Source organism: Coffea eugenioides, chromosome 5 (assembly GCF_003713205.1).
Source record: "Coffea eugenioides isolate CCC68of chromosome 5, Ceug_1.0, whole genome shotgun sequence".
Taxonomy (NCBI): domain Eukaryota; kingdom Viridiplantae; phylum Streptophyta; class Magnoliopsida; order Gentianales; family Rubiaceae; genus Coffea; species Coffea eugenioides.
In genome coordinates this window covers 6,263,482-6,288,011 of record NC_040039.1, presented here as the reverse complement: position 1 = coordinate 6,288,011, position 24,530 = coordinate 6,263,482, and the positions used below count along the sequence as shown (strand labels likewise).

Here is a 24,530-nt window from a genome sequence, read left to right as displayed (position 1 = left end):
CATGATTTTATGGCTATTTATGTATATAAGTTACAATTCATAAATCCATTCATGTAGTGGAGAAACCGTTTCATAGGTTTCTTCATATTATTGTAGTAGTGGATGTTTAATATTTGGTTTATGTACCTTTAATCTTGTAGTGCCTATATATAGAGGTACATTGAGACCCTTTGGGAGGATTTTTTTGTATCTTATTGGAATATAAGAATATTACTCTCCATTTCTCTACTTCTTTCTCCAATATTTCACTTGATATTATAGTAGCTAATTCTCACAAGTATTCTCCCCTACAATTAACTTTTGGTTATGAGCCAAATATTTCTCATTTACGAATATTTGGTTGTGCGGTGTATGTTCCAATTGCACCGCCCCAACATCGTAAATTGGGCCCACAAAGAAGATTGGGGATATATGTCGGATATGAATCACCTTCAATCATTAAGTATATGGAACCATTAACAGGTGATTTATTTACTGCGAGATTTGCAGATTGTCATTTTGACGAGTCACATTTTCCGACATTAGGGGGAGATAAAAATCAACCGAAAAAGGAAATCACTTGAAAAATATCATTGAACTTCTAATTCACATTCTTTAGTACGAGAATCAAGGAAATTCAATGATATTTTTCAAGTGATTTCCTTTTTTGGTTGATTTTTATCTCCCCCTAATGTCGGAAAATGTGACTCGTCAAAATGACAATCTGCAAATCTCGCAGTAAATAAATCACCTGTTAATGGTTCCATATACTTAATGATTGAAGGTGATTCATATCCGACATATATCCCCAATCTTCTTTGTGGGCCCAATTTACGACGTTGGGGCGGTGCAATTGGAACATACACCGCACAACCAAATATTCGTAAATGAGAAATATTTGGCTCATAACCAAAAGTTAATTGTAGGGGAGAATAAGTGTGATAATTTGTCGGTCTAATTCTCACAAGTGTTGCTGCATGTAAAATAGCATGTCCCCAAGCAGATGAAGGAATCTTAGACCTCATCAACAATGGTCTAGCAATTAATTGTAGCCGTTTAATAAGTGATTCGGCAAGACCATTTTGTGTGTGAACATAAGCTACAGGATGTTCAACAGTTATTCCAATGGACATACAATAATCGTCAAAAGCATGTGACGAATATTCACCAGCATTATCTAAACGAATTTTCTTTATTGGAAAATCTGGAAATTGTGCTCGCAATTTAATTATTTGAGCAAGCAATCTCGCAAATGCCAAGTTGCGAGTAGATAATAAACATACATGTGATCATCTAGTTGATGCATCAATTAGCACCATAAAATATCGAAATGGTCCACATGGTGGATCTACAGGCCCACATATATCACCATGAATTCGTTCTAGAAGTGCAGGGGATTCAGTCCCAACTTTAACTTGTGATGGTCTAATAATTAATTTCCCTTGAGAACAAGCAACACAAGAGAATTCGTTGGCTTTTAATACTTTTTTATTTTTCAATGAGTGGTCATGTGAATTCTCAATTATTCGTCTCATCATTATAGATCCAGGATGTCCGAGACGATCATACCAAATTATAAAATCATCGGGATGAGTAGACTTCTGGTCTACTAGGTGATGAATTTCAATTGCACTAATTTGTGCATAATATAACCCAGAAGAAAAAGAAGGTAATTTTTCTATTTCGCATTTTTTTCCATAAATGATACTTGTGATTAATAAAAATTCACCATTTGTCTCAGTCATTGTCTCGATATGATATCCATTTTCGCGGATATCTTTAAAACTCAATAAGTTTCTTCGAGACTTGGGAGAGAATAGTGCATTATTTACAATAATTTTAGTCCCTTCAGGGAGAAATATAGTGGATCTTCCGGAGCCTTCAATCAATTTTGCACTACCACTAATGGTATTAACATTTGTCTCTCCCATTTTCAAACAAGAAAAATATTTTTTATTTTTCAATATGGTGTGCGTAGTAGCACTATCAATGAGACAAATATCATAATCACTATTATTTAATCCCAAATATTTGACATCCATTTCTTCTTCAGGAAGAAAATTTCAAACAAAAATAAATATTAATAAAGATGCGAAAATAAATATTCAATGGAAAGGAAATTACATGAAAGATATAAAGCATCATAAAATATCTAAATAATCATGGGATATTTGTTGACATCTTCAGGATGTTTAAAAAAATCAGTAACATTGAGGTGTGTCATGTCAGCATCATCACCATCATCATAGTCATTCTTTTGATCAATGAAATTTGTCTCAACACCTTTGTCTTTCTTTTTCAATGATGCTTGATAGAGGTCAACAAGATGTTCGGCCGTACGACAGGTACGAGACCAATGACCTTCCATACCACACCGGTAGCATTTTTCTTCATAAACTTTCTTTTCTCTATTTTTCTGATCGTAGTTATTTTCCCTCTTTTGGGAAACATTTTGTTGCTTGCCACGGTTAAAATTTTCACGGAGCACAAATTTACTACGATCACGTCCACGGCCACGGCCATGTCGGCGGCCTCCTCCACGGCCACCTCTACGGCCACGTCCACGACCTCGACCAGAATTTTGAAATTGGGTCGCATTCGCTTCAAGGAATGGACTTGCACCAGTTGGTCGGGGCTCATGATTTTTCAGCAACAATTCATTATTTTGTTCAGCCAAGAGAATACATGCAATAAGTTCAGAATATTTTTTAAACTCCTTCTCTCGATATTGCTGCTGCAGGAGCATGTTAGAGACATGAAAAGTAGAAAATGTTTTCTCTAACATATCTTCATCAGTGACTTTTTCGCCACATAATGATAATTGAGAAGTGATTCTGAACATAGCTGAATTATATTCGTTGACAGATTTAAAATCTTGCAGCCGTAAGTGAAGCCAATCATATCGGGCTTTTGGAAGAACGACCAACTTCAGGTGGTCGAATCTTTCTTTCAAATCTCGCCAAAGGACAAGAGGATCTTTAACAGTAAGATATTCTGATTTTAATCCTTCATCTAAATGGTGACGAAGAAAAATCATAGCTTTGGCACGGTCTTGGTTTGAGGATTCATTTTTTTCCACAATAGTATTACCAAGACCCATTGCCTTAAGATGGATTTCAACATCCAATACCCATGATAAATAATTTTTTCCAAAAATATCAAGAGGTACAAACTCTTGTTTTGTAAGATTAGCCATAAGAAATTGAAATAAGATTTTGACTTAGAAATTTACCTCAAAAGTCACTTGAAGAAATACGGGCAGAATTTCGGCAAAATCTTGTGCTTCACTTTTGTTCAAAGTAGCGCCTCCGTTTTCACCTTTTTGCTCAAAAGTAGAGCTTTCGTGCTGATAACGTGTTATAAAACTAATCAAATAAGCTACTATAATATCAAGTGAAATATTGGAGAAAGAAGTAGAGAAATGGAGAGTAATATTCTTATATTCCAATAAGATACAAAAAAATCCTCCCAAAGGGTCTCAATGTACCTCTATATATAGGTACTACAAGATTAAAGGTACATAAATCTTATTAAACATCCACTACTACAATAATATGAAGAAACCTATGAAACGGTTTCTCCACTACATGAATGGATTTATGAATTGTAACTTATATACATAAATAGCCATAAAATCATGAATTAATCCCCTTGGGAATACAAAGGGACATCCACATTTTTGTTATTTCATAACATAACTATTATTATGCTATTACTCTCAGGAAAATGGAAATATGTCGTTGCAAGAGTACATTAATTCACGTAAAAATTGTGCATTTTCATTTGTGATTCAATCTCCAAAAAAGTCCACGGAATTAATGGAGTCACCATTAGTGACATTCATAATTGCTCCCATATTCCAAGAAGATTGGCAAATCAATCGAACAGTATATGTAAGTGGTGAAACTAATTAACATATTCAATAAGGTATTACAAACCAGGTGTATTGCTTATTTATTGATTTAGATTTTATCTTCTATTTCATTAATTAAACTTTATTAGAGGATGTTGAGAAATTATTCACTTTTTTGTTGATATCTTATGTGAGTTATAAACAATTTATAATTTTATATGCAACTCTGGTGTAGCTTTTTTTAATAAAATATTATCTTCCATTCAATTAATTTACATCGTGGCTCGAATTCACTTTTTAACTAAGTGTTAATTCAAAATTTGAGTTATATGCATATTAAGACAACTTTTTTTAAAAATCCATTCATAATACGGGAAATTCTAGTTAAACTTTATCAGACGATGTTAAGCAATTATTCACTTTTTCGTTCATAACTTATGTGAGCTATAAACGATTCTTAATTTTTTTATATGCAACTCCTAGTATAACTTTTTTAATACTTCCTCGATCCCATTTTGAAAATTCTAGTTGTTTTCATACATTTTAAGAAAAGTTAGTTAACTTTGTTGAAGAATAAACCTAACTTACTATCTTCTGACATATCCTTATATTAAATGGAGTGTGACTAATTAGCTTTACATTAATTACAACAATTATATCATTAGAAAGTTGCATCATTCACTAACAACCTACATTAAATAAGTTATGTTATACTCAATAACAACCAACATTAAATAAGGGCATTTTAGAGAAATTAAAAGTTAACTATACTCTTCAATTAGAAAGTAAACTACAGTTTGAGATTGATGAAAAAGTAAAATAAATCTATCAAAGTGGGACGGGGGAGGGGTAAGATATTATCTTCCATTCAATTTATTTACATCCTAGCTTGAATTCATTTTTTAACTAAGTATTAATTCAAAACTTAAATTATATGCATATTAAGACAACTTTTTTTTAAATCCATTCATAAAACGGGAAATTCTAGTTAAACTTTAGCAGAGGATGTTGAGAAATTATTCACTTTTTTGTTGATATCTTATGTGAATTAGAAACCATATTTAATTTTTTATATGCAACTCCTGGTATAACTTTTTTTTATTAAGATATTATCGTCTATTCAATTTATTTACATTCCAGCTTGAATTCACTATTTAACTAAGCATTAATTCAAAACTTGAATTATCAGCATATTAAGACAACTTTTTATTTTTTTAATACATGTCCATAGCACAGTCAGCAATCTAGTTATTACTTACTAAAAAAAATGGCCACATCGTAATTATTTAATACCAAAGAAAGAATAAAAACTAGAGTCCAAGAAATTAAAACCACTTGGGAAGAGAAAGGTTAGGCCAAGAAACTAATCTTGTACTCTTCCTCAACCTTAAAATTAGCAAAATTAGTAAAATGGTACCAGAGTTCATCTTGCGTGAGTGGTATTAGAAAAATTATAAGTTGTACAAAGAAGTGATTCTGAAGGAAATAATACAAAAAAGCAAAAACATATCAAAAGTTAAAGAGTTGATAGCAAAAGAAAATAAGAAAGAGTAACTACACTTCAATTTTTAAAGACAAAAATTAAGTGTAGAATTTTTATATTTATGTTCTTTTTGAGTTCCTAAGGAATAAACATTATCACCACCTCTCAATTAAAAAAAAAAAAAAAGAACCACCGAGTCCAGGTTACTCTCCATTATTTAAGCCAATTGCCAATAAAATCATGATTATTTTAAATTGGTACAAATATATAAACAACCCGTGGGCTTGAATCCAAGCATTCATGTACATCAAAAAGGTTAAAATAATTTAAGAAGAAAAATAATAATTTAAACTAATGATCATGTTGCCATGCTTGGAATATAGCAAAATCTTTCTATAGCACATGAAATTTCTGCCTTAGCGATCGAAATAAACAAACACCTTAAAAGAGGGCTATCGCTATTCGATCCATAACCTTAACGTGTAACTTCTACGGAATATTTACCTTCTCATATAGCAGTCATTGTTGTCTAGGGTGCTATTTGATAATTCAATTCAACACTTAAACTTAACGGATTCAGGTCTTAACATATTCAGACAGTTTGATAACTAAAAATTGAACATCTGAATTAATTAAGTGGCACTGAATTTCCTAAGCAAAACTTACTCCCAAAATTAAGTGATAAACTATTCACTTATCACTGAATGTGATATGCACTCAAATGTATTAGATTTAATACTTAAGAATTCAATAACTTAATGAATTCAGATTTTAGATTTCAAATTTTAAACTTTAACTTTCAAAGTTCAGTTTTATTAGACGCACCCTAGAGTTGAGCATGTTTCAAAACTACTATTTATGGAGAAAATGAGGGTAAGCTCTCTAATTTTCTTCTCATACTCAACTTCCTCACCAATTCTCTATCCGCTTGTGTCCATACAGCATCCAAGCACTCATCATTGGGATTTTTGTCAGCCATCTTCTCCTTTTTGGAAAGACTACTGAATATTGATTAATAATTATTGACAATTCAGCAGGTATCTTTTAACCACGTTATTTGCTACTTGTTGAGAGTCAAATTTAATGTAACTAACAACCAAAGATGCATAGAACTTCAAAATTAACGTTTTTTTGAATGTTAAGTTTAGTATTGCTAATGGTAGAGACACGTAGAATATCAAAAGTTTCTAAGTTTGAGAGGCTCAATCACTATTGCAGTTTGCAAAACGAAAAAAGGACCTTTTTTTTCCCCATCATTTAGTGGTCATGATAGTTAGTGTAGGTATACAACATTGCTTGTAGGATCTGATACATATTCATCTCATGTACAATGCTACCATTAGGAGAAATAGGAAATCCACCAGTGCTCCCATTGCATTAGTGTTGGAAGGTTACCTTTTCTTGAGTTTCCTAAATTACTACTTCAGTAGAAATTAGAAATTTCCCCTATGCTTGAAGCAACTCGTGATGATGATGAAAATCTTGCCAAAATTACGAAAGTAATTTAAAATTTCAAATACCAGTTTAATTAATTAATTTTCCTGTTCAAGCTTACCTACTGTTTATTATATGGACGAAGACTAGTTATGAAAGTAATTACTGCAGCTAGTTGTTCTTAAATTTCAATAATTTCATTAGATCTGATACTAGGGGGAAGAGCCCATGTAATCTACGGGAGTTTCATGCTTGTAGTTAAATAAAAATTGTAAGAAAGTTCAACTATTCATCCTATCTTAAATGATTAACAGCAGAGAATGACCTTCCTATTAAATGGATTAAAAAGTGTTATTGATAAGGTCAGCAACTTGAAATGATGATTTTTTTTTAGAGTGAATGTATGACTATTGGCACAAAAAAAAATATGCATAGTGAAAGTAATTTTAATACATATAAAAATATGTGAAAAAAAGAGGAGAATAAATACAAACAAATATGCATTAATTTTATTATGATTAATTTTCTATACACTGATAGTGCATACACTTTTACCATTAGATGCATGACACATAATTTGAATTTGAATTTGAAACTCAAATTTTGCATATATGTTGTATATCCAACCGTGATAGTATATACACCGTCACCATTTATACGATTTATTCATTTTATTAACTCAAAATTCAACAAGAACAATATCAAATTATAGTCTTTACTTACGACAACTCACAACTTTCAATGTAAAGACTTTCCTTCAAACCTACTTTTCAAAACTCAACTCTTCAAATAATAATGTACTGGACTGGTAATATTTATAAATTGCAAAACTTCTTAAACAAACACAATTACAAACCGAAACTTACTTGGAAACCAACTTGAGAATTTTTAAACTAATATGGGAACTAAACAAATAGGGCACCAAAACAGGAAACTAAAAGAATTAGGAAATAAACAGATAGAGTAGCTTAATTCAATTTCCATCATTGCTTCCCATAAACTAAACTCTATATTATCATCACTTCTAATACTATCTCGAGCTTGAATTTCCATGGAAAATCTCTGTATAAATAATGCAGAATACTAACTTGCAATTGATCTTTAATTTCATGTTCACACATAGTAGTGGACGAAATTTATACTCCTCAAACAATTTCTTGGCATGATCTCCTCTGTCAAAAAAACTTAAACATGTTCACCCATTCTTTAATTGCAATTCCATAACTCAATTCATCCATAACATTGAGAAAATTTTTCAAAATCACAAAATCATACTTTCCACCCCCAAAATTTTCTACTATACCATGAACTTGTTTTGATTCATCCATATCAACAATCACATTAGTTTCAGCAATACCACAATTTTCGAGGAATTTGCCAATTCGATAATTAATCTCAACCAACTTCAATGTTTGATTTGTCTTTTCAAATAAATTATCAATTCCAATAAAGTCAATATTTTTTTCCACACCACAATTTTCAATCATATCTTTAATCTTACTAATGAATTTGGTTTCTTTCTCAAACTCTTGTCAATTTTCCTTTCAAACCACATATTCGTCATCTTCAAGTGCATCCTCAATTTATGCAATTTCTTCTTTCTTTTCCTCATCCAATTTTTTTTTTCTTTTTTGCTCTTCACAACTTTCTTCTCTACCATGACCTTGATTAGAATTTATCAGAATTGTCCAAGCCTCCCTTACAGTTTTTGCATGCATGAATTTTTTGATTATATGCATATGGACTTTGGTATTGAGTATTGACACAGTGAAGTGTCTTGTGATCCAATTGTCTATTCTTTTCCAACTCTTTAACTTCATTGCTTGATGATTACATGCCTTTTGTAGGTTTCGTGAACCCTGTTCGGACAATATTCTAAATTCCAATAGTTTGAAAAAACATGCACAACATTATAAATAATACATATTCATGTTTCAAATTTTCATCAATAGCACAACATTATAGTTTGAAAAAACGTGCACAACATTATAAAAAATATGGATCCATGTTTCAATTTTTTTAATCTCTACTCAATTAGGACCAATTTTGTATCCTAATTTTCAACAACAATTCTTCTATTTTGTACCTTAATTTCATGAACAAGCCTTGGGATCAAAACCTAGAGGTTTGATATCACTTGTTTGCCCAAAAAAATATGCACAGTGGAAAAAAGTTTAACACATAAAAAAAATATGTGGGAAGAAGAGGAGAGTAAATATAAACAAATACTCAATAATTTTGTTAACTTAAAACTCAACGATAACAATATCAAATCGTATCGATTCATTTACGACAACTCACAACTCTCAATTTAGAGGCTTTCTTTCAAACCTACTCTTCAAGACTTAGGGTCTGTTTGGTTGGAAGTAAAATGTTTTCCTTGGGAAAATATTTTCCGTGGAAGTAATTTTCCATGAAAATCATTTCCCTTTCATCATTTTCAGGTGTTTGGTTAGCTTATTGAAAATATTTTCTTACTTCATTTTTCTGGTGTTTGTTTAACTTTTGAAATATTTTTACTTTTATCTCTATCTTTACTTTCTACACATTATAACTACATACTTCTTCCCATGCAAAATAAGAAAATTTATCTCATTGTTTAACTTTAAAAAATCTTGGAGAAATGTATATATGAATAAAAAATATCTCCTTAAGCAATAAACAAATTGCTGGCCATTTAGTGTCAAATATCAATCACATGCAATGCTTATTGTGACATATATCTTGCACTCTCACTGCTGAAAGTTTCTCTAGAAAAGAATGTCCCTATTATACATAATTAATTACTAGCATATGATGAGCAGGATGAGTTTTTTTTTTATTTTGAATATACTAGGGGGAGGGTTGGGTTGGGTGGTACGGGGGAGGGAGTGTAAGGAAGAGGTCTTGGGTTCGAATTCCTCCTGTTTACACTAAAAAAAAAAAAGAACATACTACAAGATGTTTTCAGTAAGTTTGGAACATACTACAGGCGGGATGCATGCATTTCGGAAAACAACTTCAGGAAGTTTGGAAGGGAAGTTGTTTTCCATAAGATGAGTGAAAATATTTTACATAGGAAAATGTTTTCAGTAACTTTTGTGCAACCAAACACGGGAAATTAGGAAAATATTTTCCTGGAAAACATTTTCACCCGAAACAAACGGACCCTTAATTCAAGTCTTAACGTAACAATGTACTAGACTAGTAGTATTTATAGATTGCGAAACTTTCTAAACAAACACAATTATAAATCAAAACTTATTTGAAAACTAACTTGAGATTTTCTAAACTAAAATGGAAACTAACCAAACAGGACGCCAAAACAAGAAAATGAAAGAATTACGAAATAAACAAATAGAATAGTTTAGTTTAATTTCCATCAATAACTAACTTCATAAGAAGCTTCTCAACTTGATTTGAATGATACAAGCTTCTCTATTATTACTACACCATGGTGTCCAACAAGCATCCCATGGTAAAAGAGTTAATCAATTAGGTAGAAAAAGTTTAATAATACCAAAACGCATACCATAAGTTTCAAATCATAGTAGAGCATAACATTGCACAGCAAAAAGAGCACAACTCCTTCTTGCATAGTTTCATAGGTTTCAGTGATAACATTATGGAAGTTTGAAAACTCAGTCAGATGAGTTTTGCATTTGCCTCCTGCTTTGGAGTGATCTTTGACATCTAAAAATGAAGATTTCAATATATTAGCCAACTGCAAGTTCTCGGATGTGTCCTTACTTTCTACACAAAAGCATTCTACTTGTCCTGCATGCACTATTCTTGTTAGGTTGTGTATATCATCGATTCTTAAAGGTTGGTGCAATGACAACCTCTTAGCTTGATCCTCATTATCTAAATACACACCGATCATGCACGGAAGACATGTTATTAGTCTGATCATATTGAATGATTCTCTTATTAAACTTCGACTTTATATGCATATACCTCTATCAACTGCAATATATACTCTTATCATTTCTTCTCTTATATGCATCTCGCACTTTTGCTGCTCAAGCTCTTTTTGGTCCTCAGTCAGTAAACTAAACTTTAGCTTTGCTTTTTCATTAATTACGATGCCAGTTTTGCTTTTCTAACTTGTTACCTTTACTTAATGTAGTCATTTTTTATTGCAATAACCATAGATCCTAAGCAATTACCAGAGATAAAAGCAATTTTCACAAGAAAAGCCTAAATAATAATTACACAATTTTCTAACATAAGCCATAATTGGCTTCAACCATTGCATCATGCACATCTAACTCAAGTGGTTCCAGTAATAACTAATCAAACATACAAGCAAACACATAAATAAATCAACTTTTTTACCAAACCAAATCGTTGAGTCAAGCCCCTCGGGGTCAGCTCAGCCGGTGAGGCCATGGGGTAATCCTCATTGGTGGCACAGGTTCGAGTCTGGCCTCACATACCGCCCGGGTGCTCTTGGGGGGGCGGGATACTTCAGGCGCAGGGGATTAGTAGGGCCCTGTAAGGATTGACCCGGACACCCCTGTGTTGACAAAAAAAAAAAAAAAAAAAATCGTTGAGTCAAAGCAGTAACTGCCACCAAAATAAATTGTGCCACTAACTACATGTATAGCTAAATAATTTGTAACATTCAGCGGTAATAGTGAAGAGTTGCTTGTGTTATTCCAAATACTCCCAATAAACCTTTTCTCATAGTTGCCCTAAACCGTTTAAATTATATAAAACAACTACATTTGTTGGGAAACAATAATTTCAACCCTAAATTACGCTTACAAAGTATATATTTTTGAGAATCAAAGCATTCAATTTAAAATTGAAACTATGATTTAACAAGATAAATCTCACATATAAAAAAAGAAAACATAGAAAGCACCTCAAAGTGAACCCCCAAGAGTAGCTTTGTGAAACTAAGAGTACAATGATAGTAGAAATAAGCATATAGGTGAAGGCGAAAAGAAGACAACAGAAGAATGGTGAAGGAGGAACAATTTGGACAAGTTTCAGTAACTGTTCAAATTGATGCTCAGATATATAACTCGTACTAAATAAATCACTAAATTTCCTAGCAAGCCAGGTTTTTCTAAAATAGATTAGTAAGGGCATTAGTGTAAACCAAGAAACAAAGTACTAATTGCTAATATAACGCCTTACACAATGGCACTCTCTTGGAATTCTCATAGTTAACAACGGCTAATAATTGCTTCTTTTAACTCGCAAGACAACCCAAGAGTGTTTAAATGAATCCAAGGATATGTAAGTAATTGTAGCAAAACTAAAACCATCATAATTTGTATCTATTACTCAAAAGACGATCAAAATAGTCTCACATTTCCAAAATACCCTTAAACTTTGAACATATCAATGATGCATTTAAATGGATATAAGGGCATTTAAATAAACAAAAGAAAACGCATTCTACCATAAGTTCTACCCAAGCTACAGCCACACTTGAAACCCCTCACAATCCCAAAATATTCCTACCTTTGCAGTTGAAATTTAAATACAATATTTGATCACAACTCATACTTATATAGTATAAGGAAACCAAGTATAATATGCTGGCCGCATACCCAACAAATTTCTTATGATATTTAAAATAATTAAACATCTTTCACGGAAAATAACATCATATATTTAAGTGCCAAAAGAAATTTTAAAAGATAAAGAAGATAGAAGAAAAAAATAAAAGCGCATCACTAAAATAAATATTTAATTCCTATGTTTATTACAATTAATGCATCACAAGGAATTCATAATAAAAATAGTATTTTTTTCATAAGAAAATTGTAATTTATTTTTAAGCAGTAAAAAGAAATTCTTTTGCACATATTGATCATATGGGAGTGGAAAAGGAATAAAGAAAAATCTAAACATAACAAAGATGAAAAAGGAAAGAAAAAGAAAAAAAAGATTACATGATAATTTCTTTCGATTAGGGGTTAATCAAGTGAGTCGGCCTCGAATAATACACTATGAAAGGAAAAAAAAATGTAAAAAAGATTACACGACAACTTTTTCAGATGGTTCCAATTTTCTTCGAGATGTTTACTACAATGAAGTATGGGGAGCAATGTATAGGTTTCATGAAAGTCGAGGTTGATTTGCTATTTTCTTAATTATGAGGGACAATTTGAAATTAAGCATTTCACTCAAATAAATAACGACGTTCCACAAGCAATACCTTCCTCCACCACCTCCTTTCTCCTCCGGCCACGTCCTCTTCGGCCGGTCGGTCTCTTTTCTCCGACCCTTTCTGCCGGAATCTTCCCGTCTCTCTAGTCCACTACCGGGCCTTTTCTTCCTTCCTACCTTCCCCTCTTTCTGCTACTCCTGGTGTATCATCCTTACACGTTCGCTTTCTTCTCTCAGCACATACCTCAAAACTAATCGTTGTACAAGAAGTAATTTTTCTGTCGTAATCTTGGGCTGATCTAGATTGTTACTTGGCAAATTCAGGATCAGAGTGTCGTTCAATTCAGGTGATTAGCCAGTAATTGCACATTGATTTGGAGAATTTTGAGGTTAGTATTGGAATGTAATTGTTTCTTGTTCAAGTTAGTTAGCTGATACTCACTTACTTCTTGTTCTAGTTACATGTTCCTTTTGTTTTGTTTTCATATTTATTTTGAAAATTCATGTACTTTTCTGGGTTTTTATTTGTCCAGAAATAGTAGTTTCATCTCCAGGCAGTAGCTAAAATCAATGAATATTTTATTGGTGATATGTATGAATTAGCATCAGTTAGTTGTTAGTGCAGTTTCACATGTTTCTTCAGTTAGTTTTTGTGATGTTCGTTTTATACTCTTCACCTCTTTGGTTGAAAAAGAAATTGGCAATGAATTCTGTTAGTGCAATAATTGGTCTGTGTTTGAGGACGGAATCCTGTATTTTAGTATGGCCTGAATGAAATCAGCAAATTGTAGGCACTTGTGGAGCTTCATGTTATATTTGTAAGGATGAAGACTTGGTGTATTCTATCTCATTCTGCTGAAGTTTATCTTTGATTGGGATTAATTTACATTGTAGGTTCTTTGTCTTTTTTTCTCTTTAAGTGTTAGCATCTTTATTGACATTTTGAGTGCTAGGCCTAGCTCGAATCCAGTCACAGGGGTTTAAGTGCGTATGAAGCTCCTCATAACACTTTGCCATCTGAACACAGTTTGGTGTTGCAAACACATATCATTATCCCGTGTATGTGATATACAGTGTACTGTTACTGAGTGTTTATGAGAATTTTCCATGTAACTTTTCAATCCTGGGATTGAAAACTAACTGCCTAGAATTTCATTGTTTCCTCTAATACTACGAATTAAATGGCTCTTCTGGATCTTAAAAGTTGTTTTAGTAAGCCCCTACACCTATGTATCATCCCTAACGTCTATTGCTTTTTTTCAGGAGGATGGATTGATTTTCTTACTGGCTTTAACACCAGAGGCTAATGAAGTTTAGTGTCCGGTGGGCTCTTGGAAATTGAACAGACAGTACATATTGATTGATCAGGTGTTTTGTTTACAACCCTCTGCACTGGAATATTTACCTTTACCAAAACCCTGACCAGTTTTTTTCCCTGGGAAAAGAGAACAAAAGAAAAAGTGAGGTATCCAGTGACCCAGACCCTTAATGGATGTACTGTTCAATTCAATAGATATCCGAGATCTTCTCTCAACACCAGACCTAGATGACCCCTCAACCCCACTATCCGCACCTGATCTTCATCTCCTCATTGACCGCCTGCAAGTCCGCTCTCTCCACATTAAATCAAAAGTCCATGACTACCTCCGATCTCACCAACTGGACTTCTCTTCCCTCTTCTCTCAATGCTCTGACGTCGTTACCAGGACTGAACAGCTCTCAAGTGAATTGTTTAATATACTTAATCTAATCTCAGACCACCCTGTTGACACCAAAATCAAGTCGGTTATTGAAGAAATGGTTGCAAAGAGGAAAGAGGTAAGGGAGAAGAGGGAAGTGTTGGAGTTGTTGGGGCTAATTTTGGAATTGTGCGAGAAATTGAGACTTGTGAAGGAGGATATCAGAATTGGTAGAGTTGAAGAGGCTGCAGTGGCCCTCAGAGAACTGAAGACAGCTTTACGTGTGCATAATGATGAAGCAGCTGCAGCACAAGATGAAGAAAGTCAACTGTTGGCATATGGACTGTTAAGGAAAGAATGGGCTGACTGTTTTGACAAGGTAGAAAATTTTCTTTTATGTTGTTTTGAATCATCCTTTATTGGTTATATTTGTGTACCTATCTGATCAGTTAAAAATTGTGAAGTTTAGCAATTGTTTTAAAACCTGGGAATAGGATTGATGTATCTACAAATTAAAGTTATATGCTGTGAAGATTAATCTGGATATTTAAGAGCTTAATAAGCTGCTATCTTGAATGAATTAAATGCAAGATGCTTTATTGACTGGAAATTATCCAGAGTTTGATGCATAAAAAATGATACTTTATTGAACTATCCTCTTTTGGGATAAACATTTATTTGACAATGGCAATGTTTGTGAGGATTATTATTCTCATCTGTTTTATCACTTTTGGTTGTAGTTACATGAAGCCCTAATGAGGCTTGTGGAGAGTGCTGTGAGATTTGACCAGGATAGCAGTTCATTTCGTGTAAAGTATTGGTTGGGCATGGATGGAGCTGAAAAGATTGAGCTTCATACAGTCTTGAAAGCCATGGATGTAGGTTTGCAGCTTCTCTCTCTGTCTCCCTCCCTCCCTTCCTCCCTCCGCCTTGGTCTTTTGTTAGTTGTTTGTGGTTTACTTGTTTCAATTTGTGAATTGTATCTGCTTTATAACTATAAAGCATAAACATTAGTTATGAGTTATGCCTCATGGAATACCGAGGCCATATAGATATGATATTAGCAAGCATACAAGCACTAAAGTGCCACATTGGAACAGGAACAGGTTTCTAATTACTGCAGTCGAAACTCACACACATCAAGCAATCTAAGCTACTCTAGTATTAACTATTTACATATATTTAACTCTTCCCGAACTTCAAAACTTGGGGAGCAGTTTCATTTTGTAATTGTTGTTTTACTAGGCAGTTGGCATTTTGGATTATGGGCTAGCAAGAATAGCCGACTTAATGATCAAACATGTCATTGCTCGAGCAGTTAGTTGTAGATCATCTGTTTCAGTTGTGGAGGAAATTAGTGAAGACCAGGGGCCAACCTCCGAGGCAGTTCTTACTATTGTTTCATGTACAAATGACATGGTACAATTTCAGATTCTTTTTGTTTAACTCTATGTTTCAAAATGGTACATCATATTTCCTTTTTTCATGGTAAGAAATGCCCAACTTGCATCTCTCAAACTATGCAGGTTAAAATTTTCATAGATTCTACATGAATCTGACATTTTTCATTTGTAGAGTAACAGTTTAGATGGTGAAACAGTCTATTCTGCACTAGTTCAGATTGTTATGTTTATAAACAAATCGTTTTGCTTCCAAAATGGACTCTGGATGCGCCGTTTTGGAAGATTGACGTGGCCAAGGATGTCAGATATGATCATTTCGAAGTTTCTTGCCAAGGTTTGTGTAAACCCACTTATTCTTTGGTCTTGGAAATTATTGCTGGTCTCAGTGACATTTATGTGGCTTGTCTTTGTTAATGTTTTGGTTGCCTTTATTCTTAGGTGTCTCGAGTTGGACTTTGGTTGTCTTTTTTGCCTCCTCTAGATTGTTAATTTAATAATGAAAAAGTATTAGAAAGTTCAAGTTTAAACATCTGAATGCATGCATAGTGTGTGTATCAACGTCTGTATGAAAACATAAATATGCAATTGTTAGTATTGTATGTGTGTCTCTTTGTGTATGTGTGCGCCTTTTGTTAAATATAGGTAACTACCTATGTAGGGTGAGAATTTCACAAGCTCAGGGTAAAACTTTTTCCTGTATGGGTTATACTGAGATTTGCTATTTTTGGTTTCAGTTTGTCCCGGATGATGCTTCCAAACTTGACAATTTTCAGAAAATTGTGAAGCTTTCCTCAGAGTTTGAGACAGATTTAAAGGAGTTGATGTTCATTTCGACCTCTGATAACAAGGATGAAAGACTAACTGAATTTGCCAACAATGTTGAGGTTCACTTTGCTTCAAGGAAGAAGGTTGAGATTTTAGCCAAAGCTCGATATATGCTTCTACAAGCTGCCTTCACTATTCCTCAAGTGAGTTGTATAAATCATATTAAGTGACATTTGATCTTTTAGATGCATGGAGCTGAGATTATCTATGGGAATCTCTGTAGGACCATACAAGGATAAGTGGTGAACCGGAAAATGAAGAAATTGCTGAAAATTTCTCCAATCGTGTTGTCACTTTGCTTTTTACATCTGAAAGGTGTGTTGTTTCTGAAGCAGCTTTAAATTTGATGGAGCTGGTGCATAAAACCCTTAAGGTGAGTTGACTGAAAGGATAATTTGATCTCTGCTAAATCTATGAAAAGTCATGTTAAATCAGTTTATCCACTGAGTCAAAGCTACTCCGTATTTATATTTGCATCTTCTCTGCTACCTTCCTTGCTTTGCATTTGTGATGGCTTGTTCATCAAATTTTTCCATTTTATTCTCTTGTGCTTGTCATTTTAGTAAGATGGTGAAGTATATTTGAGCAATTTTTGAACCAGAGTAGTACTCAGAAGATATTATCTTCAACATGAAGCCGGGCTAGGGAGAGTACTGATCATTTTGAGAATATCTTTTCATGGATTCTTAATCCAATTATCCTGTTTGATTCTCTCATCTTGGTAATGATGATGAAGTACTCTGGAAAAATTTTCTTTTGAAGAATAAATTATCTGGGAAATGAAAAGGTGGCTATGGAGATGCTTTTTTTTTTGGGTAGTAAATATTTGCTTAAAAGGATTTAAATGACCTAAGTTTTACCTTGAGTTTAATATTCCATTCTGTGAGAGTAGGTAATACCTTGCAATCAGGGATGAATAATATTTGTCAAGATTTGGTTTCTGGGAAGTCGGTGCTGAATTTATTCAGGCATAATGCTGTGTTACTTTCTGGAGAGTACAGCTAATTACATGATTGAGTAGAGCTCTTGAGAAGAATATGATCTGATTCAGAGCAGTTTATAAGTTACTGAGAACCAACTCCTGTAGGTTACTTGGTTAACTTGGAAGATCAGAGATTGAAATTTCTTATCTTTTGTTTGTGTAGTGATTTCATGAAACATAGTTGACTGGAGTATGACCTCATGAGGTACTCCTTGGGGCTGTATGCATTATTTTGCATCTTACTCAAACTATCCTCCGCCATCCACCCCTCCCCACAACCCCAAACAACGCATGCACACACAGGGAGGGAGAGAGAAAAAAAAAACACTGATACAGAGAGAGAGAGAGAGAGAGAGAGAGAGAGAGAGAGAAGAAACAACAGATGGACAGAGTCAGAGAGAGAAAAGAAGCAACACGCAGAGACATGCACAGAGAGAGAGAGAGAGAGAGGGAGGGAGGGAGGGAAGAAATTTTCTTCTTCTAGTGGCTGGAGGGAGACGAGAGTTATTTGTCCTTCCATTTTGTACCTCAACTATTTTGCTACTTTTATGTGCGTATCAACCTGAACTCTTCCTGTAAAACCACCGTTTAGGAATCTTGGCTTGTCATTCAAGATAGCATTATGCTGCGTCATTGTTACTAATAGTGGTGTTACAAACAGGATGTCTGCTTGTCATCTCCAAGAGTTGGATTAGAATTCTATTATGCTGCTAGAGATGCTTGTCTCCTTTATGAAGCTGTCGTACCTGTCAAGGTCAGTAAACGCATGGTATCAATTAGCGATGTCCATTGATCTGAAGGATGGGTTTTCCTAGCTGTTAAACATGTTTTCTAGCCTCACTACCTTGCTGTTCTATTTGGCTCAAGATATGCTGCTGCACTCTTGGGATTGAATTTTTTACTCATATTAAACGGCACCCTATGGTCATAATATCATCTTTTGATTTCTTGAAGCTAGAAAAGCAGCTTGCTACCATTAACCAGGCAGCTGTTCTCATGCACAATGACTGTCTATATTTGGCTCAGGAGATCCTTGGTCTTGCCTTTGAGGTTGGTATTTATATAATTTTTTGCTGCTAATATATTCCCAATATGCCAGAATCAGACTTCTTCATCTAAAAAATACTAGATAGATTCTGTTTTTGTTGCTGACATATTCTTAAAACTTTTATATGCTTCTGTTTGAAACTTAAAACTGGTTTACATTACCTCTGGCAGTTTCGTATATATCTGGCTATGGGGCCAAACTTGTATAGAACTTCTGATGCTGAAGATGTTTTCATGCTATCTTATGGATCAGAGGTGCTAGTTTGGTATTTGCTGGCAGTTGGTCCATTTCACCTTGTTTTGTACTTCTGTATTTGCAGTTCTTTCTTAAAAAACAAGAAAAAAACCTCATGCTTGTTCCTCACAATTTTTTTTTAAGTATTAGAACTTATCCAGAAGTGTGAAGAACTCATATTACAAGACTCCTTAGGTTTTTATACTGAAATTTCTTTGAAAATAGTGGGGATTAGGCAATTCAGATATGTTGCCCTGGATTTGATGATCTGGCAGAAATTCCAATTGATTCTTTAGTAATTCCTTGCTGTGTGAAGTTTTTAATGGGTTTTCTACAAGAAAGATGACAGTTTTTTCCCCCTTCCTGGAATTCACATGTTGTTGGAAAGGCTAGTTGAATTACAAGGCATGACACTTGCAAGAAAAAGGTTTTGTGCTGATCTTTGTTTTGACTCACAGAAAGTTTTAGAGCAGGAAAATGAATAACTTGAGACTTGGTGAACAATTAGATTGCTCAATGTTCTACAGCATTACTATAAGTTTGACCCTAAGAATGGAGTGCAGAGGTTTTCCTATCCCTAGGGTTTCCAAGAGTTTTCAGTGGTGACCCTCGGGCACTGGGCTTGACACCTAATTACTGGAAAAAAAAACGTTGCTTAAGGAACTTCGTGACTAAAACTATTTCCTTTAATTGTATTATTGCACCTTACTGTAGAACAATTCTTTGTCCAGAGTATCATTTGTTAGGTGAATACTTGCTTTGCTTGTGACGTCTGTTCTGACATGATCATGATTTATAGGTTTTGTGCTTCTGACTGAAGATTGATTGCTGTTCTTTTCAATAAACTACTTGAGCTTATACTTTAATTGCAATTTAGTTATAATTCTTATTCATGTAATTTTAATTTTTCAGTATCGTCCAGACTTTCCAAATCCTATCAAGGAAATGGCTGTCTTTGCTGATTTGGCTCCACGATTCCAGCTGATAGCAGAAGAAATATTGCAGAGACAAATTCAAGTTGTTATTTTCAACTTAGAGCAGGTATGGCTGAAACACAACATTGCTTCTGAATGAGGTCTGTACATGTTCCTTTTAGAGCTATACTAAAATGTTTTGAGTTTGTAGGCTATTGATGGTGCTGTTGGGTTTCAAAACACCCACCTAACTAAGCAATACGAGTCTGCTAAATTTAGCATTGACCAGGTAATCTTGATGGATGAGGGAAATTCTGATTTAGAAATCCGGTATTCTGTCTTTGCTATGAAGTAGCTTTGACCGTTTCTTGTTTAGGTTGCATTTATACTTGAGAAAGTACACATCATATGGGAGCCTCTGTTAATGCCTTCAATCTACAAAAGGAGTATGTGCATGGCTCTGGAGGTAGTTTTCTCAAGAATTACAAAAGACATTCTTCTTTTAGATGACATGGCGGCAGAAGAAACTTTACAGGTACACTGTTGATCTGCTTTTGAAATTTTAGTTGAAAGAAATTAGATTTTATGTAATTAACCTCATTTCTAATTGTTTGAAGCTTCAAAGACTGGTTCATTTGCTTTTTGAGAACCTGTCATCTATATTAGCATCACTATTGGACATCAAGCAGACAAGGAGTTCAGAACAAAGCCAAGTAGTCTCAGTTAATGATCTTATTCCATCCCTTCAAAAGTTACGCAAATTGGAAGGTATCATATTCTTTTCTGTGCTTTACATGTGAATGTTTGAAGACAGTGATCCACAGGTTAAAGGAAGTTGGCTTTTCGAATTTTTGCTTAACATCTTGTAATTTGTCAGATCTTCTGGACATGCCTTTGAAGTCCATTACTGCAGCCTGGGAGAGTGGTGAACTAGTCAGTTGTGGATTTACAATGACAGAGGTAAAATAACACGCAATGACATTTGATACATTTTCTTTCTTTTCTGTGTTTAGTTGAAATGATTCTCAAAGAATTGAACACTTCGTACATAAATGTCTTTGTGAAAGAAGACACTTTTTACTTCTTACTAAATTCTAAACAATCTTTACAACTTGGGTGGCGACGCTGCTACAGCCAAAATTAGCTGCCAGAGCAAATGTATTATTTAAGGACAAGTTTTCCATGTTTATTTATTTAACTAAATACTTATTGAAAATTTGTATTCTGGTTACGTAAAAATACTCTGAGCTCACATCAGTGGCCCTGTCTACTGCCATCCAACTCTCGCGTTTGTTTCTTTTATACGAACAAAAAAGAGAAACCCCTTTATTTCTTTCCGGTTGTGCACCAAGTCTTAGCTCCACTTCCAAATGTCCAAAATTTGCACTTCATCTCTAGCATGCCATCACTACCATTACATCGATCAAATATTCTTCTTGTTTTGCCCTCTCTGTGGTGCTTCACATAATTAAAACATGTGAAAAGAGTATACAAAAATGGTTGATATCCTCATTTCACAAACATGATGAATAAAATAAAGAGGATAAGAGGTTTAAAAAGAAAAAAATCTAATTCATACTGTGCGACTAACTTCACATATTTTTAAGTCCTAAATCGTCACCAAATTATATTTTCCTATTTTTGGGGCAGAAGTACACATTAATAGAACATTTGCCCAGCAACTAGCTTATCCTCCCATTCCTTGCCTTCATAAAAGGAGAGAGAGAAACACCATTGGTTTTAAATATCAGGGTTTGATTGGATGAGGATGTTGGGGAATAAATTTGTAGTTGAGAGTGCTTGGCATCCACATTTGGGGTGCGGGCTTTTGGAGAGAGAAGATGGAAGAGAAAGCTAACAGAGTTGTGAGGGTGAAGTTGAGTTGTAAATGAGCCAATTACGACTCGTGAGAAATAGTTCTACTTGAGCTCGAGCTCAATCGAGCATCAAAATCAGATTTTGTGATCGACTTGTCTTATGGACAGTGCGTTCAAGCTCGACTCATGCTCTCTTGAGAGGCAGACAATTGATCGACCTCGAGCTGTTACTGAAGATGAGTTCGAGCTTGAACTTGAGAAAAAAGATGTAATTTGTCCAGAAGGAACAGACATATTAGTAATGTTACATATATGTATGAATATCATATAAGCACACGCATATATATACACATATATAGTGTATATACATATATGTATGGATGTGTGTGTATATAGATGTATATGGTTATGCATGTATGTATAATGTATATGGTTGTATATGTAAATATATTTCACAGACAATCTTGAGTTGCTTGATGTGCATTCTAACAAAAGCTCGAGTTTGGCTCGTTACCTCAACGAGCATGCTTAAACTCGTGTTTGACCGAGTGTGAGTGAGCATTTGACCAAGATGCTTCTGAGCAGCTTGGTTTGTTGACTAGTAGTGGCACTGGGGAAAGAATAAAGAGGAAAAGGAGGAGGAAGGGGCGGTTGCCATTGCGAAATTACATGGTTTTAGGTGGCAAATTAATCAAAGGAGAGACTTTGGAGGTTGTGGGGGATAAAGTTTGTTTATTGCCCTTGAGTGTTATATGAATTAACAAACATTGGCTAATGACGGGCAAACTTTTCCAAGTCAGAAAATTGCTGTGGTAATATTGCCAACCTTAACTTTGACATTTGGAATAATTCCATTCTAGGGTGCATCAGCCTTATTCAATTTTCTTTACTTTGCTTAAATGTTGATGGATTTCTATGAATGAAGTTAAATCAGTCACTGTTTCTTAACTAACATGACTTTTATAGGTGGAAGACTTCATCAGGGCCATTTTCACTGATTCACCTCTCAGGAAAGAGTGCTTGTTTAGAATGGAAAGTTCCGGCTTCTAGAAATGATTGTAGAACGTAACCCTTTTTGTCGTTGCAGTTATCCAATTTTTTTCCTATTGAACCAATAAATTGTAGATGCAGTTTCGACTCATAGTGACCTCAGAGGTTACCTTTTTCCATTTTTTTGCTATGAACAGTTACTCTACCTTTATAAGTAAAATTTCCATAAAGAGTAACTTATTCTCCTGCTTTGTATTGCTTCCTCTAAACATTAATAGGGGTACATATAACAGTGGAAAGGATACTGAATAGTACTAGTTTGGCTGCTGGCCTGCAGTTTGGGTTTATGAGGAGTTGGTGATTTACGTAAATATGACGGTGGAAGCACAAGTACTTCTAGGAAAACATATTCTTGGCAGGCTGTAATACTAAGACTTCCTGGCTTTTAAAGTCATTCGGAAGGCAATTTTTGACCTGCAGTATGGGGTTCAATGGAGTGTTGCATTTTGGAACCTGTTGGTGCCGCTCAGGTACTCTTGTTCAGTTGGATGCTCAAGCCTGTTCCTTCTGCACCTTTAGAGTTCTTCAGTACAAAGGTCTGAGTAACTTGCACCATTCATAACTCGAAACTATCTGAGGTTGAAGCAGAGTATCATTATGATAATCAGGAGTTGTCCTTGTCCAGTACATGACATGGAGCATGTCTTCTTCTAGAGACATGGTGCTGATGATTGCTACTGTCACTGAGCATAGTCCTTCCACCCTGCCTACATTCAATTGAAGGAGGACATCGCAATTAAGCCTTCCACAGAGAGAAAATGTTTTCTCTTGCATCTTCTACCCGTTCGTGCTTGCAAGTAGCTGTTTTTCTGTCTTTGAGCTTTTCTTACATTTGCTACTCGCCCCTGGGGTGCCGGAAACCATATAAAGCACCGGCCTGCCCTTTCCTCTATCACTAGCTTTTGCCTTCAAGGATTTTGGACCAAAGCTTTGCAAGCTGAGACTCACTTAAACTTTATCTCCGTTTCTTGAATATAGTGTTACAGGTGTGAATGTGATCCAAGTTTCTGCAGTTCCATATTGATAACTTCAGAAGGGCAAAATGATTTCAATTTCAACATGTGTGCACATAGATTCCAACTATGTGGGGGATTGTAAAACTCAACATGTTTGCTTTTACTAAGAATGATGGAAATTGTTCTTAATTGTGCTTAACTTCTTGCTATAAGCGAGGGTCTTCATGTATGTAACTAGAACTCATGACAAGTCTTCTCATTGAGGCAGATTCCAGGTTAATCTCTAATTCACTTCATAAGCTATGGGACCGTCAGTAGGGTTTAAGCAGAATATGAATGTGTTGAAGGGCTGGTTACAACTTATGCAGCACTTCCACATAGTCCAGCTTTCCTGTTGTTATCCAGATTAATCATTGGCAGTTGAACTTCTTAGAGTTTGGGGTGTGAATCCCCTTCTGCTCTTGTCCTTATGATCTACTTTACTATAGACAAAGCAAGGACCATTAGTTTTTTCATGTGCATTCCATCAAAACTGCCTCCAGAACCAGACCGATTCCCTGTTTTGGTTTCGTCCGTTCTAGTTCTTGCTTTTTCTTATGGTCTCTGAACATTTTGGAAAGTGATAGAATCAGACCGATTCTCAAAAATGCCTTTCCGGGTATTCCTCAATGGTCCGGCTATTCGCCAAACGTGAGAAGTAGATAATTTGCTTCTGGAATAGGTGGAAGAATTGCTCCGTAGAGATACAACAGATCAAACATTAAT

General features: G+C 34.5%; 2 protein-coding genes across 2 annotated transcripts; one reads left to right on the top strand and one right to left on the bottom strand.

Moving 5' to 3' along the window:
* Positions 1 to 2,131: 2,131 nt before the first annotated feature.
* Positions 2,132 to 3,079, bottom strand: LOC113771088. Its single transcript, XM_027315709.1, has one exon. The coding sequence runs from the start codon at positions 3,077 to 3,079 to the stop codon at positions 2,132 to 2,134; it is 948 nt and encodes a 315-aa protein (XP_027171510.1).
* Positions 3,080 to 12,927: 9,848 nt separating this feature from the next.
* On the top strand, positions 12,928 to 23,836 carry LOC113770949 (centromere/kinetochore protein zw10 homolog). The gene is made up of 15 exons (XM_027315577.1): positions 12,928 to 13,246; positions 14,121 to 14,915; positions 15,277 to 15,414; positions 15,782 to 15,955; positions 16,112 to 16,273; positions 16,674 to 16,907; positions 16,988 to 17,137; positions 18,408 to 18,500; positions 18,701 to 18,796; positions 19,941 to 20,069; positions 20,154 to 20,231; positions 20,319 to 20,477; positions 20,560 to 20,710; positions 20,820 to 20,902; positions 22,726 to 23,836. Exons 2-15 carry the CDS (start codon positions 14,346 to 14,348, stop codon positions 22,807 to 22,809), a joined length of 2,301 nt encoding a protein of 766 aa, XP_027171378.1. The 5' UTR covers positions 12,928 to 13,246; positions 14,121 to 14,345; the 3' UTR covers positions 22,810 to 23,836.
* Positions 23,837 to 24,530: the final 694 nt, after the last annotated feature.